The following is a 14,040-nucleotide window of genomic DNA, read 5'->3' on the forward strand; positions in this document are numbered from 1 at the left end:
TAAATGCTTGAGCACTCTATCTTCCTCAGACCAACCAAGCTTGCATCCCTCTTTATAGTGCGACGGATCCTAAACTCAAAAACAAAATTAAAACCTTTGGAGATCGTTTTGAATTCGTCCGCCTTTACAGCTTCAAGAATTGAGGGATACCATTTCATCTTTATCAACTCTTTGAATCTTTCATGGGACTAATAGCTGCAACATATCTCATTAAGATCACATTAGTCCCTAATTTGGATGTCATTAATACACCAAAACCCACATAGGGGGCAAATGCACTTTCAAACATCATATATATAATAATTTATTTGAACTATATCAATAAAGCACCATGCATAAAATAATAAACGAAAAATGCTAATATTCAAATTTAAATTCAAACATAAATTTGGTTTAGATTTGACGACATCCAAAAGAATAGAGCTGCAGCAATAGTTCAAAAGCCTCTGCAATAAACTAGAACTGCAATGAACTAAAACTAGAGGTGCAAGCCTACGACTTGCATTGACTGATTGTGCTACTTCAGTGAGGCACTAGATCCCAAAATCAATAGGCATAGTAATAGTTCATTACATCATTATCAAATGAAAACACTAATAGCCTGCAACCTGCTACCATGTCCTCCACCGCTTCAATATCAAATTTCTCCTCCACCACTAGCTTCATGTCCTCCACTGCTACCAGCAAAAGCGCTGTTGAAGGCCACCATCTTTTGTGCTGCAATCTGAGCCCTCATTGCTATCACATATGTCTTCTGGGAGGGGTCTAATTTCTCAAGGTCACAAAACATAATCTTTTGTTCTTTCTCCCATAGCGTTTTGTCCTCCTCATTTACAATCTTGCGCTCTTCAAGTGCTAATCTGCGCTCATGCATCATCTTGTTCTCTTGCCACCTATCCTCTCTAACTTTCTCTTTGTCTGAAAGAAATTTCTCTATCAAGCTATAATCCATTTGTTCTCCTCCTTTCTTCAGCTTCTCCTTAGCTTGCTTCCTCCCCATAGGCCTTTTACTGCTAGGCATAGCAGAGTCAGGGGTTTGGCTCTTATTACTCTCACCATCTTCTAGATCAAACACATCCACTGTTCCTGGTGGTGAATTGCTTTCCCTAGGCCTTTTGTTGGTGACAGGGGGCACAAACTTCTCGCTATGCCTAATCATCTGCCAACAATGAAGGAAAGGAAAGCACTGCTTCTTCTTTCCACCAGCATATAATTTTTGAGCTTCTAGCAACTGAAATCAAAGATGCAGCAGCTTAATAAAGATAATGATGCAGCAGCTTAACAAAATCAAAGATGCAGCAACTTCTAGCAACAATGATGCAGCAACTAATAAATTTCTCACATGTTCCTGGTATGGCACTCCACTAGGATGGCGGCACTCAACCTTATCATATAAGCCTTGAAACTTCTGGCACTCTTTGTGAATTGTCGCCCACCGATGCTCAAGAGAGTTCGCATTCCTATCAGATGCAAATTTTTTGTTCGCATGAAAGTTATCATGAATTCGCTTCCAATAGGCCTTGCCAGGTTGCTCATTTCCAGTGATAGGATCCAAACTTATGTTCTCCCAAGATTCACACAATTGGATGTCTTCATCCAGAGAGTAGTTAGCAGCACGGTTTGCCTTCTTCTTTGGTGCACTAGGTTGACTAGGTGAAATTCCAATGTCATCAATCTCAAATTCGCCGGAAACCATCCGTGACCAAGGACCTCCCTGCGGCATATCACAAACTGTATACAAAAAAACACACATAATTAATGTTTTGGGCTCCCAACCATCTAGACTTTGCATAAATGTGTGGAGTAACAAGCTGAAAGTAGTTATTTTAGTACATATGGACAACACCTGCAGCAAGCCAGTTTAATTTCACACTACTACTACTACTAGGATCCAAATTGGATAGGATTAAAAAAACATCACATCATACAGTGCCACACTAGTAGGATCCAAATTGGATACAGCTCATTCAGGCTTGTAACGTAGAAAGGAAGCAGCAGAGCAGCATGTTCTCCACGCGTGCGCTCCCTACTGCAATACACCTCTCCCTACGCGCGCCATACATGGCTACGAGCCTATGACTAAGCAGCCTGCTGCATATGCCTCTATTCTGCGCGAGCTCGAAAGGACCAGGAAGCAACGGCTTCAGTCGTACCTTCGATGGGAGAGTTGCTGGAGACGGAGGTCGCGCCTCGCAGGGGATTCGTAGGGGGCGGTGGCCGCATCTTGCCGGGGAAGTCACCGGACGCTCGCGGCGCTGAGGGTCACGCCTCGCAGGGGGATTCGCAGGGGGCGGAGGTCGCAGCTCGCCGAGGGGATCGAGGGACGCTCGCACAAGAAGCCGAGTGGAGGATTGACGGTGTGCTGCGAACCCTAGCGGCGCGAGCTGGGGAAAAATGACGCGCGAGTGGGCGGGAGGGGCGAGCGTGGGAAGAAATCGCGCGCGCGGGCAAAAAACCAGACGAAACTGCCGGATCGGGGCTGAAGCTAACCCAACAAATCTGTTGGCTGTGGGGTGGATTTTGTTGACCCAACAAATTTGGGGTCCATAGTAGGGGTCCTGCTGGAGTGAGATTTTTGGTCTAAGACCCCATATTTAGTTATGAGGGCTCAAGTAGGGGCCCTGCTGGAGATGCTCTTACAAGTTTAATGGCCATCAATTTGTTCTCATCTTCAATCATCTTATTCTACAATAAACCAATAAAATAGTGGATGAGAGTAAGAATTAAAAAGAACCACATGCTCAAATAGAATTCATAATACAGAATCATTAGTCAGATTAAGCTCGTACATTTGTCACACGCCTTTCTCAGTGCTCCATCTTCGGCATCAACAAAACAACCAATATCAGAATTTATTCCTACAACATCAACCACATTGAGATCGACTAATTGAGTAGATTGATACCAGTTTTCCATTCAGATTTGTTAGTCCATTATCAAGTGCCTCCTCAATCATGATCAGGTCTTTGGGTTGCAGGGAGTTTAGATCTTCACCTTCAGGTGCCTGTACCGTCACACATGAGATCACATTCTCCATAAATATCAACATGAAACTGAAGAAGTAAATTCCTAAAAAGAAAAGACAACCTCTTCTAGCTTAAAAGATTACTATGAGACCACACACACTCTTCAAATTAAACTTAATATGAAGACAATTTATTGAAGTTCAAGCATCTCTTTCTTTATACGATCAATCTCTGCACTAAGGCTCTGAAATGGTTCATGTGCGCGCATCAAATAGTTAGTCAATATGTTCAACTAATTCTCCGAGGCTAGCAAAATGAATAAATAATAGTTAAGCTCTAAAAAAGGGGTTCCCATTCTGTCTGGAAATCAAATATTACCTTGTGTTTCTCATCCCACAATATCTTTTCAGAGGTGTCCTGGTAATTCTCCAAGATTTTTGTTAGACTACGGCATACCAAAACGATATCAAAGATACATGCATGAATATTGATAGTGTGTCAGTTCAACACATACCAATCGAATCAAAATTATTCAAGTCATAATGATTTTAGTAAAGAAAAGAGAAGGATCGGTGGTTTACCTATACAAATAGAAAAATATACTTTAACCATACAAGAAACCATTTAGGCAAAAATCTTAGGAATTGTACAAGCTCGTTCTTGACAAATAGATGAGAAAAGTAGTAGTACCGGCAAGGGGAGGGACGCTCGGAGCCTGGGACGAAGGTGTGTTGTACCTGTATACGAGTGCGGAGAGGGCGGTGAGGTGGGACGGAATGGATTCAGTTGCCGCATCTCGGACCCGTGTCGCTGCCGCATCTCGAGGGTGCGCCCCCACATCTTGAGCCCGCCCATGGCCGCCTCCTGGACACGCACCACTGCATCCAGCAGTCCTCGCAGCGTTAGACGCGGTCCCTGCCGGCGCCGGTCGTCGGGGGCTATCCGCGGGATACCGTGGGGGAGAGTAGGCGGCCCCGCCTGGCTTCGCGCCTCGTCAGACGACAGCGCCCTGCCACAGCCTCGCCTAGCCTAGAGGCGGCACGCCCCACCGCGTTCTCGCCTCGCCCGGTGGCGGCCCCTAGCGGCCCGACGGTGGCGGCGGCCAGCGCGTCCCTGAGGTCGCGCGATGTGGCCGTGGCCTCGAGCCCCTCGACGGAGGCGACGTCGGCGGGGGCAAAGAAGGGTCATGGCCTCCTCGTCCTCACGGATCTTGACCGCTGCTGGGGATGGGGCGGGAGAGGAGCAATCGCATGTGGGGGAGAGGAGTGGCGCTGGGGGCGGTTAGGGTTCCAACCCTAATCCCTGGTGCTGGGCGTGGGGGAGAGGAGTCAGCGCGCGGGGGGAGGAGGGGTTGGCGAGGTGGATCGCGTGGCAGGGAAGGCGGGGGGCGGCGTTGGCGTAGGGCGGGCGTGGGCGGCGGCGGCACACCGAGCTACGCGCGACCCAGAGGGGGGTGGGGGAGATCGGGTCGGGGGGGGGGGGGGGGGGTCGCAAGGGAAGGGCAGACCGACGACCGTTTCATTTGTCGCACGGGACCGGCGCGAAGGTGAGGTGAAGTTTTTGTAGCACCAAAACGGTGTCTCCTCTTTAGTCTTTTTAGTTGTGAGAGATGAGAGATATAGAATAACACATGTTCAATATTTCAAAAAAAAAGCACCAGATGTAATCAGGAGGGCCAGCCGGCCAGCTGTCCTCCGGCGGATCAGATATACTTCCCTCCGTTTGTGTTTACTTATCAGCAACTTTTTACTGTAGCAAATTTGACCATCTGTTTTTTCTTCTAAAAAAATCTTAGATACTTCGATGTATATAACACTAATGAAGTATATTCAATAAAGAATTATATATGTGAAAACTTGATGTATCTAAAAAAAATCTTTTGCAGAAAAAACATATGGTCAAAATTGCTACAGTAAAAAAATCGATGACAAAGTAAACGAAAGCGGAGGTAGTAATAGCTAGCGCGGGTAACCTAGCTAGCTTTGCGATGAGCGTCAGAGAGCACACCGTACGACATGTATGTACATGATGATCGACAGACGACAGCGTATATATATTGCTGTACGTAAGCGTGCAGCCAGCCGGCCACTGAGTCACACCTCCCTGGGGTCCACGAAGATGGAGCGAGCAGCAGAGGCCGACCTCAGCCGTGGCCCTGTTCGATAGGACTAGAAAATAAATAAAAATATTGTTCCGAATGATGGGTGTGAGAAGAAAAAACATTCCACCTGAAAACAATGTTTATGTAAACAGTGCTTTGATGGGTGGGCTGGCCAGCCAGCCGAACAGTGCTTTGGTGAGTGGGCTGCCCAGTCCCAGCCGTCCGCGTGGCCGCCGCCGAGCCGCTTCATGCACCACACGTCCTCGGTGTCCATGGCCTCCACCTCCACTGCCACGGCTGCCGCCCTGCCGCGCGCCATGCTGACGATGGACGCGAACACCGCCTCCGCGCCCAGCGCAGCGTCGCGTCCTCCGCTCCCGGCGAACGGGCGGAACAGGTCGGGCACGGACGGCACGCGCAGCCACTTGGCGACGCGGTCCAGCGCGCGGCTGGCGGCGGCGGCGCCGCGCACCTCGAGGCGGAACACGCCGCCGCAGTCCCACGCGCTCGCCACGGCCCACGACTCCGGCGGGGACGCCAGGAAGCGGTCGACGTCACCGCCCCACTCGACAATCGCCAGGAACGTGCCGCGGGAGAGCGCGTTGTCCAGGACGTGGCCGATGTCCGCGGGGAAGAACTCGACGTGCGCGACGAACCGGCTGCGGTACAGCCGCTCGGCGTCGCGGGCGCCGAGGCGAACGACCGTGGCGCGGCGCGGCGCCTTGAGCCGGTGCGAGCGCACTGGGTGCACGAGCAGGGACAGCGAACGGAACTCGGTGATGCCCGCAGCGTCCGGTGAAGAGACGCAGCGACGCCTCGTTGGACCTGTCGGTAGCCATGTACGCGTACTCGGCGCTCATGAGCTCGAACCACTTCTCCAGCTGACGCACCAGCTGCAGCGCGACGCCCATCCGCCTGGATGCGATGCATGCACCAGTTTATTTGACACAGGAGCATGGATGGATCAGTAAAATCGATGCTAGCGACCGTAGATGTCAGGAGCCCTAACAAATACTTAGGGACAGCATGCATTGCAACTTAACCTGTGGGTGGCCGCGACGCGGAGGCCTAGGATGTAGCCGACTTTGGCCAAGGCCGGTGCGCCAGGGCGGCTCTTGGCGGAGGCGACGGACTTGACGGTTCGCCGGATGAGGCCGACGATCCGGCGGCCCGGCCCGGACGTCTCAGCGACCCGCAGTTCATGCAGCAGCGAGACTTGAAAAAGCAGCCCAGCACCAGCAAATAAATTGGAGATCGATGCAGATAAACAGCAAACGTCCAACCGTGCAACTACGCGAGGATCTATCAGAGGTCGGTCGGAGCACACGTACGTACCAGCATGAGGTAGTGCGGCGAGTGGCGGATGCGCGCGACGGGGTCGCCGAGCAGGTCGGCGTGCAGCGACATCCCGCCGGCCTGGCCGACATACCCAGACACTACTGCTCATTTGTACATGCCTGCTCCGCCCGTGCTTGCCATCCATGCTGCCGCTCCACCCGGCCGTGGGCGCTGCCCACGGAAGATCATTCCGGCCCCATCGCGCCACAGCTCCCGCCTTGCCGGAAAGGAACCAGACATCAATACTGTTAGAGCAGGTAGCAGGTATGCTCTAGAACTGTGGGCTTCTGTGTTCGAAAAGAAAGGATGACGGGGTTAAATCTAAAGCGAGACTGTTGGCAACGCAACGCAAGGACATGTATCTAGTATATACGTCCGGCCAGCCGCCACCTCGGGAGAGCCAGAGAGAGAGAGAGAGAGAGAGGGAACGTGTGGCCACGGCTGTCCGGTGTGTCCACGAGGAGCTACTTCGGGGAGACGTGGCTACACGTGGGAATTGCGGGTGACGTGGCCACTGCAAGGCGCCGGAGTGAAACATAGGAGTGAAGAGGTGAATACAAGAGTGCCAAGATCTGGGTGTCTAGCCCGAGAGGGGACGACAGCATCGTCCAGTTGGCACCAATTCACGTTTGGTAGCGCCGCGCGTGTTTTGATAATCTGGGCCGCTATATCCCTTTCTTTTGACCTCCCACCGCCGCCCCTCCTCATCATCAGCCAACCAGGCCAACCACCTACAAGGCTACAAGGTCGCTTCAGCCCACCTCGCCCCCCCTGCTCCAGCCCGGGCAACCTCAGGCCAGCTTTATGGCTTTGGACCTGAGTTGAACGATCGATTCGTTGGTTATGACACCTACTACTGTGGGGTCATCAACCTCATTTAGTGTTCGTATGGCCAGATCATGTATGACTATACTAGGACACCTACAGCACCTAAAGCCTGTTTGGTTGGCTAGTTCGTATCGTTGCTGGTTCGTAAAGAAGTATTGTTGGCTAGTTTGTGTGAAAGAAAAATATTATTCTGACTGAAAATTTACGATCGTTTACGACAAGCCAAAGCCAAACGAACAGGCTGCTAATCCAGGGCTTCAAACAATCTACATTAGTAGTCTACAGTCTATATTATTATAATCCTATTTATCATTCAGAATATAATAATCCAAAGATGATCCAGACATATCTTTAGCTCCTATCATTTTTCCTTTTTCTTTTTTTAAAAACACATCTTGAGCGATCCGGCGTCAACGTAGATGTGCGAGCATGGTCAATGGTAGCCATTTCCCTTTTCCTTTGCACTCGGAGACTACGAGATGGATATGCCAGCATTCTCAATGTCTATCAACAAGTTGAAAAAGTGCACACCAATTGACTTTTCGGCTTTCCCCCTTTCCCTTTCCCTTTCTTTCAGAACGCATCCTATTATGTTTTCTAATTTCTACGGGTGGCTGAATAGCAGGTTGACAGGTTCATGGAGTATAATCCGTTCCTAAATAAAAAATGAAGGCTGAAGCTATGTTCCATCGCTCACGCACACCGAAATCTAGAACTCACAGATTTGTATCTTCCACGGTTTGACTTTGACACCGCTCTAAGATATCAATAAATCACCTTTTTTTTTTCTTTCAACATGCTGTGCATGTGTATGGTACAACTGGAGTCGGGAGCCCAATATTTGTATCGGCTTGCTAAAATTTAACTGAATTACTTGAAAAACACTGCGCTGACTGAATTGTTGTGAAAAAAATTATAGTTTTGACTAAAAAAATAAATCGAACGGGGCCGTCATGTGTTTTTTTTAAAGTGTTACCGTCACGTTGTTATTAAAAAGCCATTCAGTTCGCATCGCATCCGTTTAGCGAGAGCCCCGAAACCTGATCCGTTTCCTTATCCCCTTTGGAAGCCAGCAGAGCAGAGGAGGGCAGCAGCAGCATAACCCGGGAGCTCGCTCTCGCTCCCTGCTCCCTGCTCCCTGCTCCCACCTCTACCTCCCTCCCCTTTTGACCCTCCCTCCCAGCTGCAAAACCGCGGGCCGCATCCCGCCCGCGCCGCCCACCGGCGGCCACCGCCGCCTACATAACCACCACACGCCGAACCAAGCCACCCACCCGCACGCAATGGCGTCCTCCCTCCTCTCCACCCCGTCCCGAACCCTAGCCCCGGCCCCCGCCGGCCTCCGGGGGCGGGCGCCGGCCCAGGCGCACCTCCCGCGCGGCGGCCTCGGCCTCGGAGTCGCCCCCCGCCGCAGCCGCGCGCTCCGCGTGCGCGCGTCGGTGGCGATCGAGAAGGAGACGCCGGAGAGCGAGCCGCCGCCGACGTTCCTCCGCGAGGACGGGCAAGGCGCCGGGTCCGGGTCCGTGCGGGCGCGGTTCGAGGCCATGATCCGCCGGGTGCAGGGGGAGGTCTGCGCCGCGCTCGAGGAGGCCGACGGCGGCGGCGCGCGCTTCGTCGAGGACGTCTGGTCGCGCCCCGGCGGCGGCGGGGGCATCAGCCGCGTCCTGCAGGACGGTCGCGTCTTCGAGAAGGCCGGGGTCAACGTCTCCGTCGTCTACGGCGTCATGCCGCCCGACGCCTACCGCGCCGCCAAGGGGGAGGCCGGCAAGAACGGGGCCGCCGCCGCGGATGCCCAGAAGCCTGGCCCCGTGCCATTCTTCGCCGCGGGGATTAGTTCGGTAAGTGGCTTTCCTGCTGCATTGACCTGACGGACCTAGATCTCTTCTCCATTTTGGCTATCGTTATGTAGATTCTTCAGTTGCATGCAGACACTGCAATGCCATAACTTAGAGCATCTCCAAGAGTTTCCTACTTTTTTCTTCTAAAAACTTGTAGTTTGGCAACTCCTAAAAAGATTTAGGGAGGAAAAAAGAAGATCATCTCCAAGAGTTTCTAATAAATGGCATCTAAAAAATTAAATTTAAGACCCACATGAATTATGTTGCCGGCCTGTACCATCATCTGATGGACAAGCACATCATCAGTAGCCGGCCACAACCAGCCGCAGGGCACAGCGAGCCATGAATGGCCACAGCCACAGGAATTCAGAATGCTGCTACTGGCAAGCAGGAGTTGAGACACCGACATGGGTGGATACACTGCCTGCATTCGTGCAGGAGCTGAGTCTTCATTCGTGCAGATTCACGTTGACATGCAAAGCCTGCAGCTAGGTGTCGAGCACCTCGGAGCAGATCTTGCCCATGGTCCCGTAGAAGGCGGCGAGGTCGGAGAGCTGGTTGACGGTCATCTCCGCCATGAGCGCCCGCGCCGCCGCCTCGCGCACGCCGCTCACCTGGAGGCTGTTGAGGTACCCCGACGCGTTCCGCACCGTGGCGCCCATCTGCTTCAGCCGCTTCTCCTGCTGCACGCTCAGCGACGCCGTGTTCGATTGCACGCACGAACGTCCACACAGGTGTCAGCAGTGTTAGCAACGCGTACGGTTCGGACTTGGCTTTGCCTGGTGTGAGCGCAAGCGAATTTGAGTGATATTACCTCGAGGAACTCGGCGCCGGCTTCGAGGTCACGCTGCTCCGCCGGGTTGGTGCGGCCGCCGGAGAGGTACATGTCCTTGGCGAGCGAGAAGCTGCGGGAGATGACCTTGCGTCGCCTCTCCATCTCCTTGCTCAGCTTCGGCGGCACGGGGATGGGGTTGCCACGGGGCAAGTGCGGACCCGCCACCGTCTTCTCCTGGTACGCGACCACGGCACGGGCGAACTCCTGGTACGCCCTGGCGCAGCCGGGGTAGTCAAACTCGTCGCCGGAGCCGCCGGGCTTGCGCATGCGCTCCGGGTGGAACCGCGCGGGAGAAGGATCCGCGCGACTCAATACCCTCGTAAAGTTACGCGGAACTGGCTCAGTTTTCCCAAGTGCCTAAATATTAGGAGGACGGATTAGGAACTGTTGGAGAGAGATTTTTTCTCATTTTCCTAAAAACCAAGTATTAGGAAGGCAAATAGAGAACTCTTGGAGATGCTCTTAGGGAATTTAGTGTTTAGCTGCCCCTTGCTCCCAGTTATCCAGTATATGTAGTACTCATGCATTTGTATAATTGACGCAAGGAATCAGGATGCTTGTGGACCTGTTGGCACCTTAGCAATTTTTTGCTGTTTTGGCTTTTCGAGCCCATTCATAGTGTGTAGATTCCCATTAGTTCTAAATATTGCTAGTTGCATGCTATAGTCGGATAATGACCCTATTGTAGCTATATATGGTGCATCTTTTTACTGCTACAACTTGACCCTATGTACATGCCTTTTTTGTGATACTGATAATGCTCATCTGCTACTATTCATGTTTATGAATTTTTTTCACTCAACTTAGGCAATACTTTAATCTTCTAGTGTTAACCTATGATGATACATGGACTAAAGATAGTTTTTCTTTTTCCTTTTCCAGGTGCTTCACCCCAAGAATCCATTTGCTCCAACATTGCATTTTAACTACCGTTACTTTGAGACGGATGCACCAAAAGGTATCCTTCTATCCTAGTAAATCGTGAAGTATTATGATGTAATTAATATCCTGCACACCAAGTGGATTTTGTGCTTCAATATGTGTGCCACCCTCATATACAAAGACCCATGTATAAACTAGATGTTTTATGCTTTGCATTTAGTGAGTATAGGCTTAAAATAGATAAACTCCTCTAGATATTAGTAAGAGAAATGGGCCCATACTGTTTACTTTAACAAGGTACCCAAGTTGATCATGTCTATTACAATCATTTTGCGTATTGTAAATGTCTTGTTGGGAAATGGTATTTTCAATACTCATCTGTTATGACATCCAACTGCAGATACACCTGGTGCACCAAGACAATGGTGGTTTGGCGGTGGTACTGACTTGACTCCTTCATACATCATCGAAGAGGATGTGAATCATTTCCATTCTGTATGTACCACCCCCTACATGTTGCAAAACCATGCACCCAATACTGTTTTGTGTTCTACTTTGATGTCTTGGACAATGCTTAATTGTTTCCTAGACAGTATTATGCTCGGCTAGCCTATGGAGTTGGTACTATTTTTATGCTCTTCCATTTCTAGATGTGAACTAGCCAAGGGTCTTCGATGTCAAGTGCTGTGTTAAATGTAGTTAAAGAATCAATTAGGTTCTCGATATAGTTTACAGTTGCTCTGCTCTCAAAAAGGGTGTCTTCCAGTCCAATATGTGGGCACTTCACCTCAGTACTAGTACATGCAAAACAGAATTCCATGCAGTTACACACCTTTTGTAGTTTAGGGTTTCTTACGGGCAAAGTCCTTGTGCTAATCTTGAGAGAGGAATCAGAACAGAGAAAATAGTAATAAGTTACTCCCTCCGTTCCAAATTATAAGTCGCTTTGACTTTTTTGGTACATCCATTTTGCTATGCATCTAGATAAATAATATGTCTAGATACATAGCAAAATGGATGAACCAAAAAAGTCAAAGCGACTTATAATTTAGAATGGAGGGAGTAGTTAATAACTATTGCTAGTTAGCACTTCAGTTTCTGCTTTGTATTTGTTGTCACTATTCACTAACATATTTTTTGTCTGATTTCAGGTTCAAAAGCTAGCATGTGATAAATTTGATCCAAGTTTTCACCCAAGATTCAAAAAATGGTGTGATGATTATTTTTATATATTAAGGTACTTTAAATTCTTTCATTTGTTACTTTAGAAACTACGAAAGGAGTCAATTCTACAGTTTAGACCACATGGTTCCCTTTTTACAATGACAAGATTTTGCATTTGCTGACTTGATCCAGATACCTCCAGTTTTCCTCAATGAAAGAAAGAAATTCCTGACATTTTTTTTGGGTTTATGGACATGCTATTTTAGCAATCCTGGAGAAGATACTAGTTGCCTTTTCTTAAACTTTGGATGAACCGGATGATGTTTCAACATAGAGTTTCTGGGATCCTGTGTTGAATTCTCATGTTTTGTCTCTCAATGCAGCACCGTAATGAGCGGCGTGGGCTTGGTGGAATATTTTTTGATGACCTTAATGATTATGATCAAGAGATGCTTCTCAACTTTGCTACAGGTGAAACCATTTGCTAGAATGATTGGATGAAATTATTTGTATTCAGGTAGCTTGGTACAGTGGTCTCTAAATGTGTTCATTTATGGGATGGAATTTCCATTTCTATTTAAGTGTGTAGGATGGGTTCAAGTTCTTGCCAGATATTAGCTTTGACTTCTGTTTCCTTTTTTACGAGCTATATTCAGCTTATTAGATGTTGCATTTCAGTGTTTAGATTGCTGTGCAATATGCGCAGTTAGAGGTGAGTTGTAGTTACAGTTATGATAACCAAAGTGATTTTCTTTCTCTACAGAATGTGCGGACTCTGTACTTCCTGCGTACATACCAATCATAGAACGGCGGAAGGACACTCCATTCAATGAGGATCACAAGGCATGGCAGCAATTGCGAAGAGGCCGTTATGTGGAGTTCAACCTTGTAAGTGGTTTTAAGCGAATACATCCAGTGTCTTGCTTGGATAGTTGGATGCCTATCTTCTGGCTTTAACATACTCGTCTTTTTGAAGGTCTATGACCGTGGTACGACATTCGGCCTAAAGACTGGAGGAAGGATTGAGAGCATACTCGTGTCCCTTCCACTTACAGCACGGTGGGAGTATGATCATGTAAGCTATTTCACTCAGTGGACTCGATACATATCGACATGTCTTAGTTTTTCCACCAGAGAATGCTCAAAAGTTCTTGGAAAAAAGCAAAATAAATGAAGAAAACGTACTGCTGATATTGCTATATTCTTAGGCCTTGTTTGGATGCGCATGTATCCATCTCAATCCACATGTGTTGAGGTGGATTAGAGTGGAATTAAACTAAATTCCATTCCATTCCAATCAAACACATGTAGATTGAGGTGGATACCCATGGATCCAAACAAGGCCTCAGTAATTATCATTTACTCTACATCTTACTTATAACTTGGGCAACTGTTCCTCGACACTAAGCATGCAACTTCATTTGCAGAAACCGGAAGAAGGGACTGAGGAATGGAAACTTCTGGACGCATGCATAAATCCGAAGGATTGGATCTGATTAGCCGAAGTTTGTTTGTTCTTGAGATCTTTTGTTAGAGTTTTCCCTTCTGTAGCGCCAAAGATATCAGATCACGTGTAGTTTCATTATTTCTTTTGTATCTGTAGAGTCGTGAATAAATATGATGTAGTAATGCTGTAGCTGTCTGTATCTATCTGCTGTTTTTTAACACGTGTGAATGAGAGAACCATTGCCTTCTGTATTTACAAAGGATTCAGGTTTCATAAACACTACCATTTCCCTCCTACTATGGGGAAATACTCACTGATGCAGGCAGGTCTGTATGCACCCGCGGTTACATGGATGTTATGAGTGTGAAATTTTCGTATTTTGATCTCTTTTGAAAACAATTTCTAGAAAAATACCAACGCCAAAACAATTTCTGAAAATAGACCATTTTTAGGCGTCTTAGCACATGACGCCGATATATGCGGCTCGGCGTCGTGTCACGCCACGCCGAGGTACTGCCACGTCACTGGAGACCGGGGTCGTCGTCGTCATGTTGGCGCGTGGGTCCGAGACGTCGGCGTCGTGTCAGCCGACGCCATGTACCCAACATCGGCGCAGTCCGACCGAGCGCCGAGCTCTGGCC

General features: G+C 49.0%; 3 protein-coding genes, 1 long non-coding RNA gene and 1 pseudogene across 5 annotated transcripts; 1 reads left to right on the forward strand and 4 right to left on the reverse strand.

The window, feature by feature from the left end:
• Positions 1–418: 418 nt before the first annotated feature.
• On the reverse strand, positions 419–1,724 carry LOC136495333 (uncharacterized). Its single transcript, XM_066491288.1, has 2 exons — positions 1,343–1,724; positions 419–1,231 (listed from the first exon to the last, which is right to left on the reverse strand). Exons 1-2 carry the CDS (start codon positions 1,721–1,723, stop codon positions 638–640), a joined length of 975 nt encoding a protein of 324 aa, XP_066347385.1. The 5' UTR covers position 1,724; the 3' UTR covers positions 419–637.
• A 904-nt stretch (positions 1,725–2,628) lies between these two features.
• On the reverse strand, positions 2,629–4,047 carry LOC136497736 (uncharacterized). Of its 2 annotated transcripts, none has more exons than XR_010769417.1 (3): positions 2,906–4,047; positions 2,790–2,819; positions 2,629–2,685 (listed from the first exon to the last, which is right to left on the reverse strand). It is a non-coding gene; the product is annotated as an uncharacterized lncRNA (long non-coding RNA). The 2 variants fall into 2 exon arrangements; XR_010769418.1 differs by having other exon boundaries at positions 2,640–2,685; positions 2,790–3,210; positions 3,345–4,047.
• A 1,062-nt stretch (positions 4,048–5,109) lies between these two features.
• On the reverse strand, positions 5,110–6,777 carry LOC136496102 (probable N-acetyltransferase HLS1; annotated as a pseudogene).
• A 1,525-nt stretch (positions 6,778–8,302) lies between these two features.
• On the forward strand, positions 8,303–13,712 carry LOC136496850 (oxygen-dependent coproporphyrinogen-III oxidase, chloroplastic-like). The gene is made up of 8 exons (XM_066492613.1): positions 8,303–9,071; positions 10,789–10,864; positions 11,189–11,283; positions 11,940–12,020; positions 12,333–12,423; positions 12,716–12,840; positions 12,929–13,027; positions 13,380–13,712. Exons 1-8 carry the CDS (start codon positions 8,517–8,519, stop codon positions 13,446–13,448), a joined length of 1,191 nt encoding a protein of 396 aa, XP_066348710.1. The 5' UTR covers positions 8,303–8,516; the 3' UTR covers positions 13,449–13,712.
• Positions 9,484–10,173, reverse strand: LOC136498256 (putative glutamine amidotransferase GAT1_2.1). Its single transcript, XM_066494199.1, has 2 exons — positions 9,886–10,173; positions 9,484–9,790 (listed from the first exon to the last, which is right to left on the reverse strand). The coding sequence occupies exons 1-2, from the start codon at positions 10,171–10,173 to the stop codon at positions 9,560–9,562; spliced, it is 519 nt and encodes a 172-aa protein (XP_066350296.1). The 3' UTR covers positions 9,484–9,559.
• Positions 13,713–14,040: the final 328 nt, after the last annotated feature.

This window comes from Miscanthus floridulus, chromosome 12 (assembly GCF_019320115.1).
Source record: "Miscanthus floridulus cultivar M001 chromosome 12, ASM1932011v1, whole genome shotgun sequence".
NCBI lineage: Eukaryota > Viridiplantae > Streptophyta > Magnoliopsida > Poales > Poaceae > Miscanthus > Miscanthus floridulus.

What these genes read in the sequence shown, in the direction of transcription:
- LOC136495333 (XM_066491288.1), bottom strand. Translation starts at nt 1,723, where the DNA reads ATGCCGCAGGGAGGTCCTTGGTCACGGATGGTTTCCGGCGAATTTGAG. An exon ending in GAGTGCCATACCAGGAACAT is followed by an intron (nt 1,232 to 1,342) that starts GTGAGAAATTTA and finishes CTTTGATTTCAG; the next exon opens with TTGCTAGAAGCTCAAAAATT.
- LOC136496850 (XM_066492613.1), top strand. Translation starts at nt 8,517, where the DNA reads ATGGCGTCCTCCCTCCTCTCCACCCCGTCCCGAACCCTAGCCCCGGCC. An exon ending in TGAGACGGATGCACCAAAAG is followed by an intron (nt 10,865 to 11,188) that starts GTATCCTTCTAT and finishes ATCCAACTGCAG; the next exon opens with ATACACCTGGTGCACCAAGA. An exon ending in GTGATGATTATTTTTATATA is followed by an intron (nt 12,021 to 12,332) that starts TTAAGGTACTTT and finishes TGTCTCTCAATG; the next exon opens with CAGCACCGTAATGAGCGGCG.
- LOC136498256 (XM_066494199.1), bottom strand. Translation starts at nt 10,173, where the DNA reads ATGCGCAAGCCCGGCGGCTCCGGCGACGAGTTTGACTACCCCGGCTGC. An exon ending in CCGGCGCCGAGTTCCTCGAG is followed by an intron (nt 9,791 to 9,885) that starts GTAATATCACTC and finishes TGTGGACGTTCG; the next exon opens with TGCGTGCAATCGAACACGGC.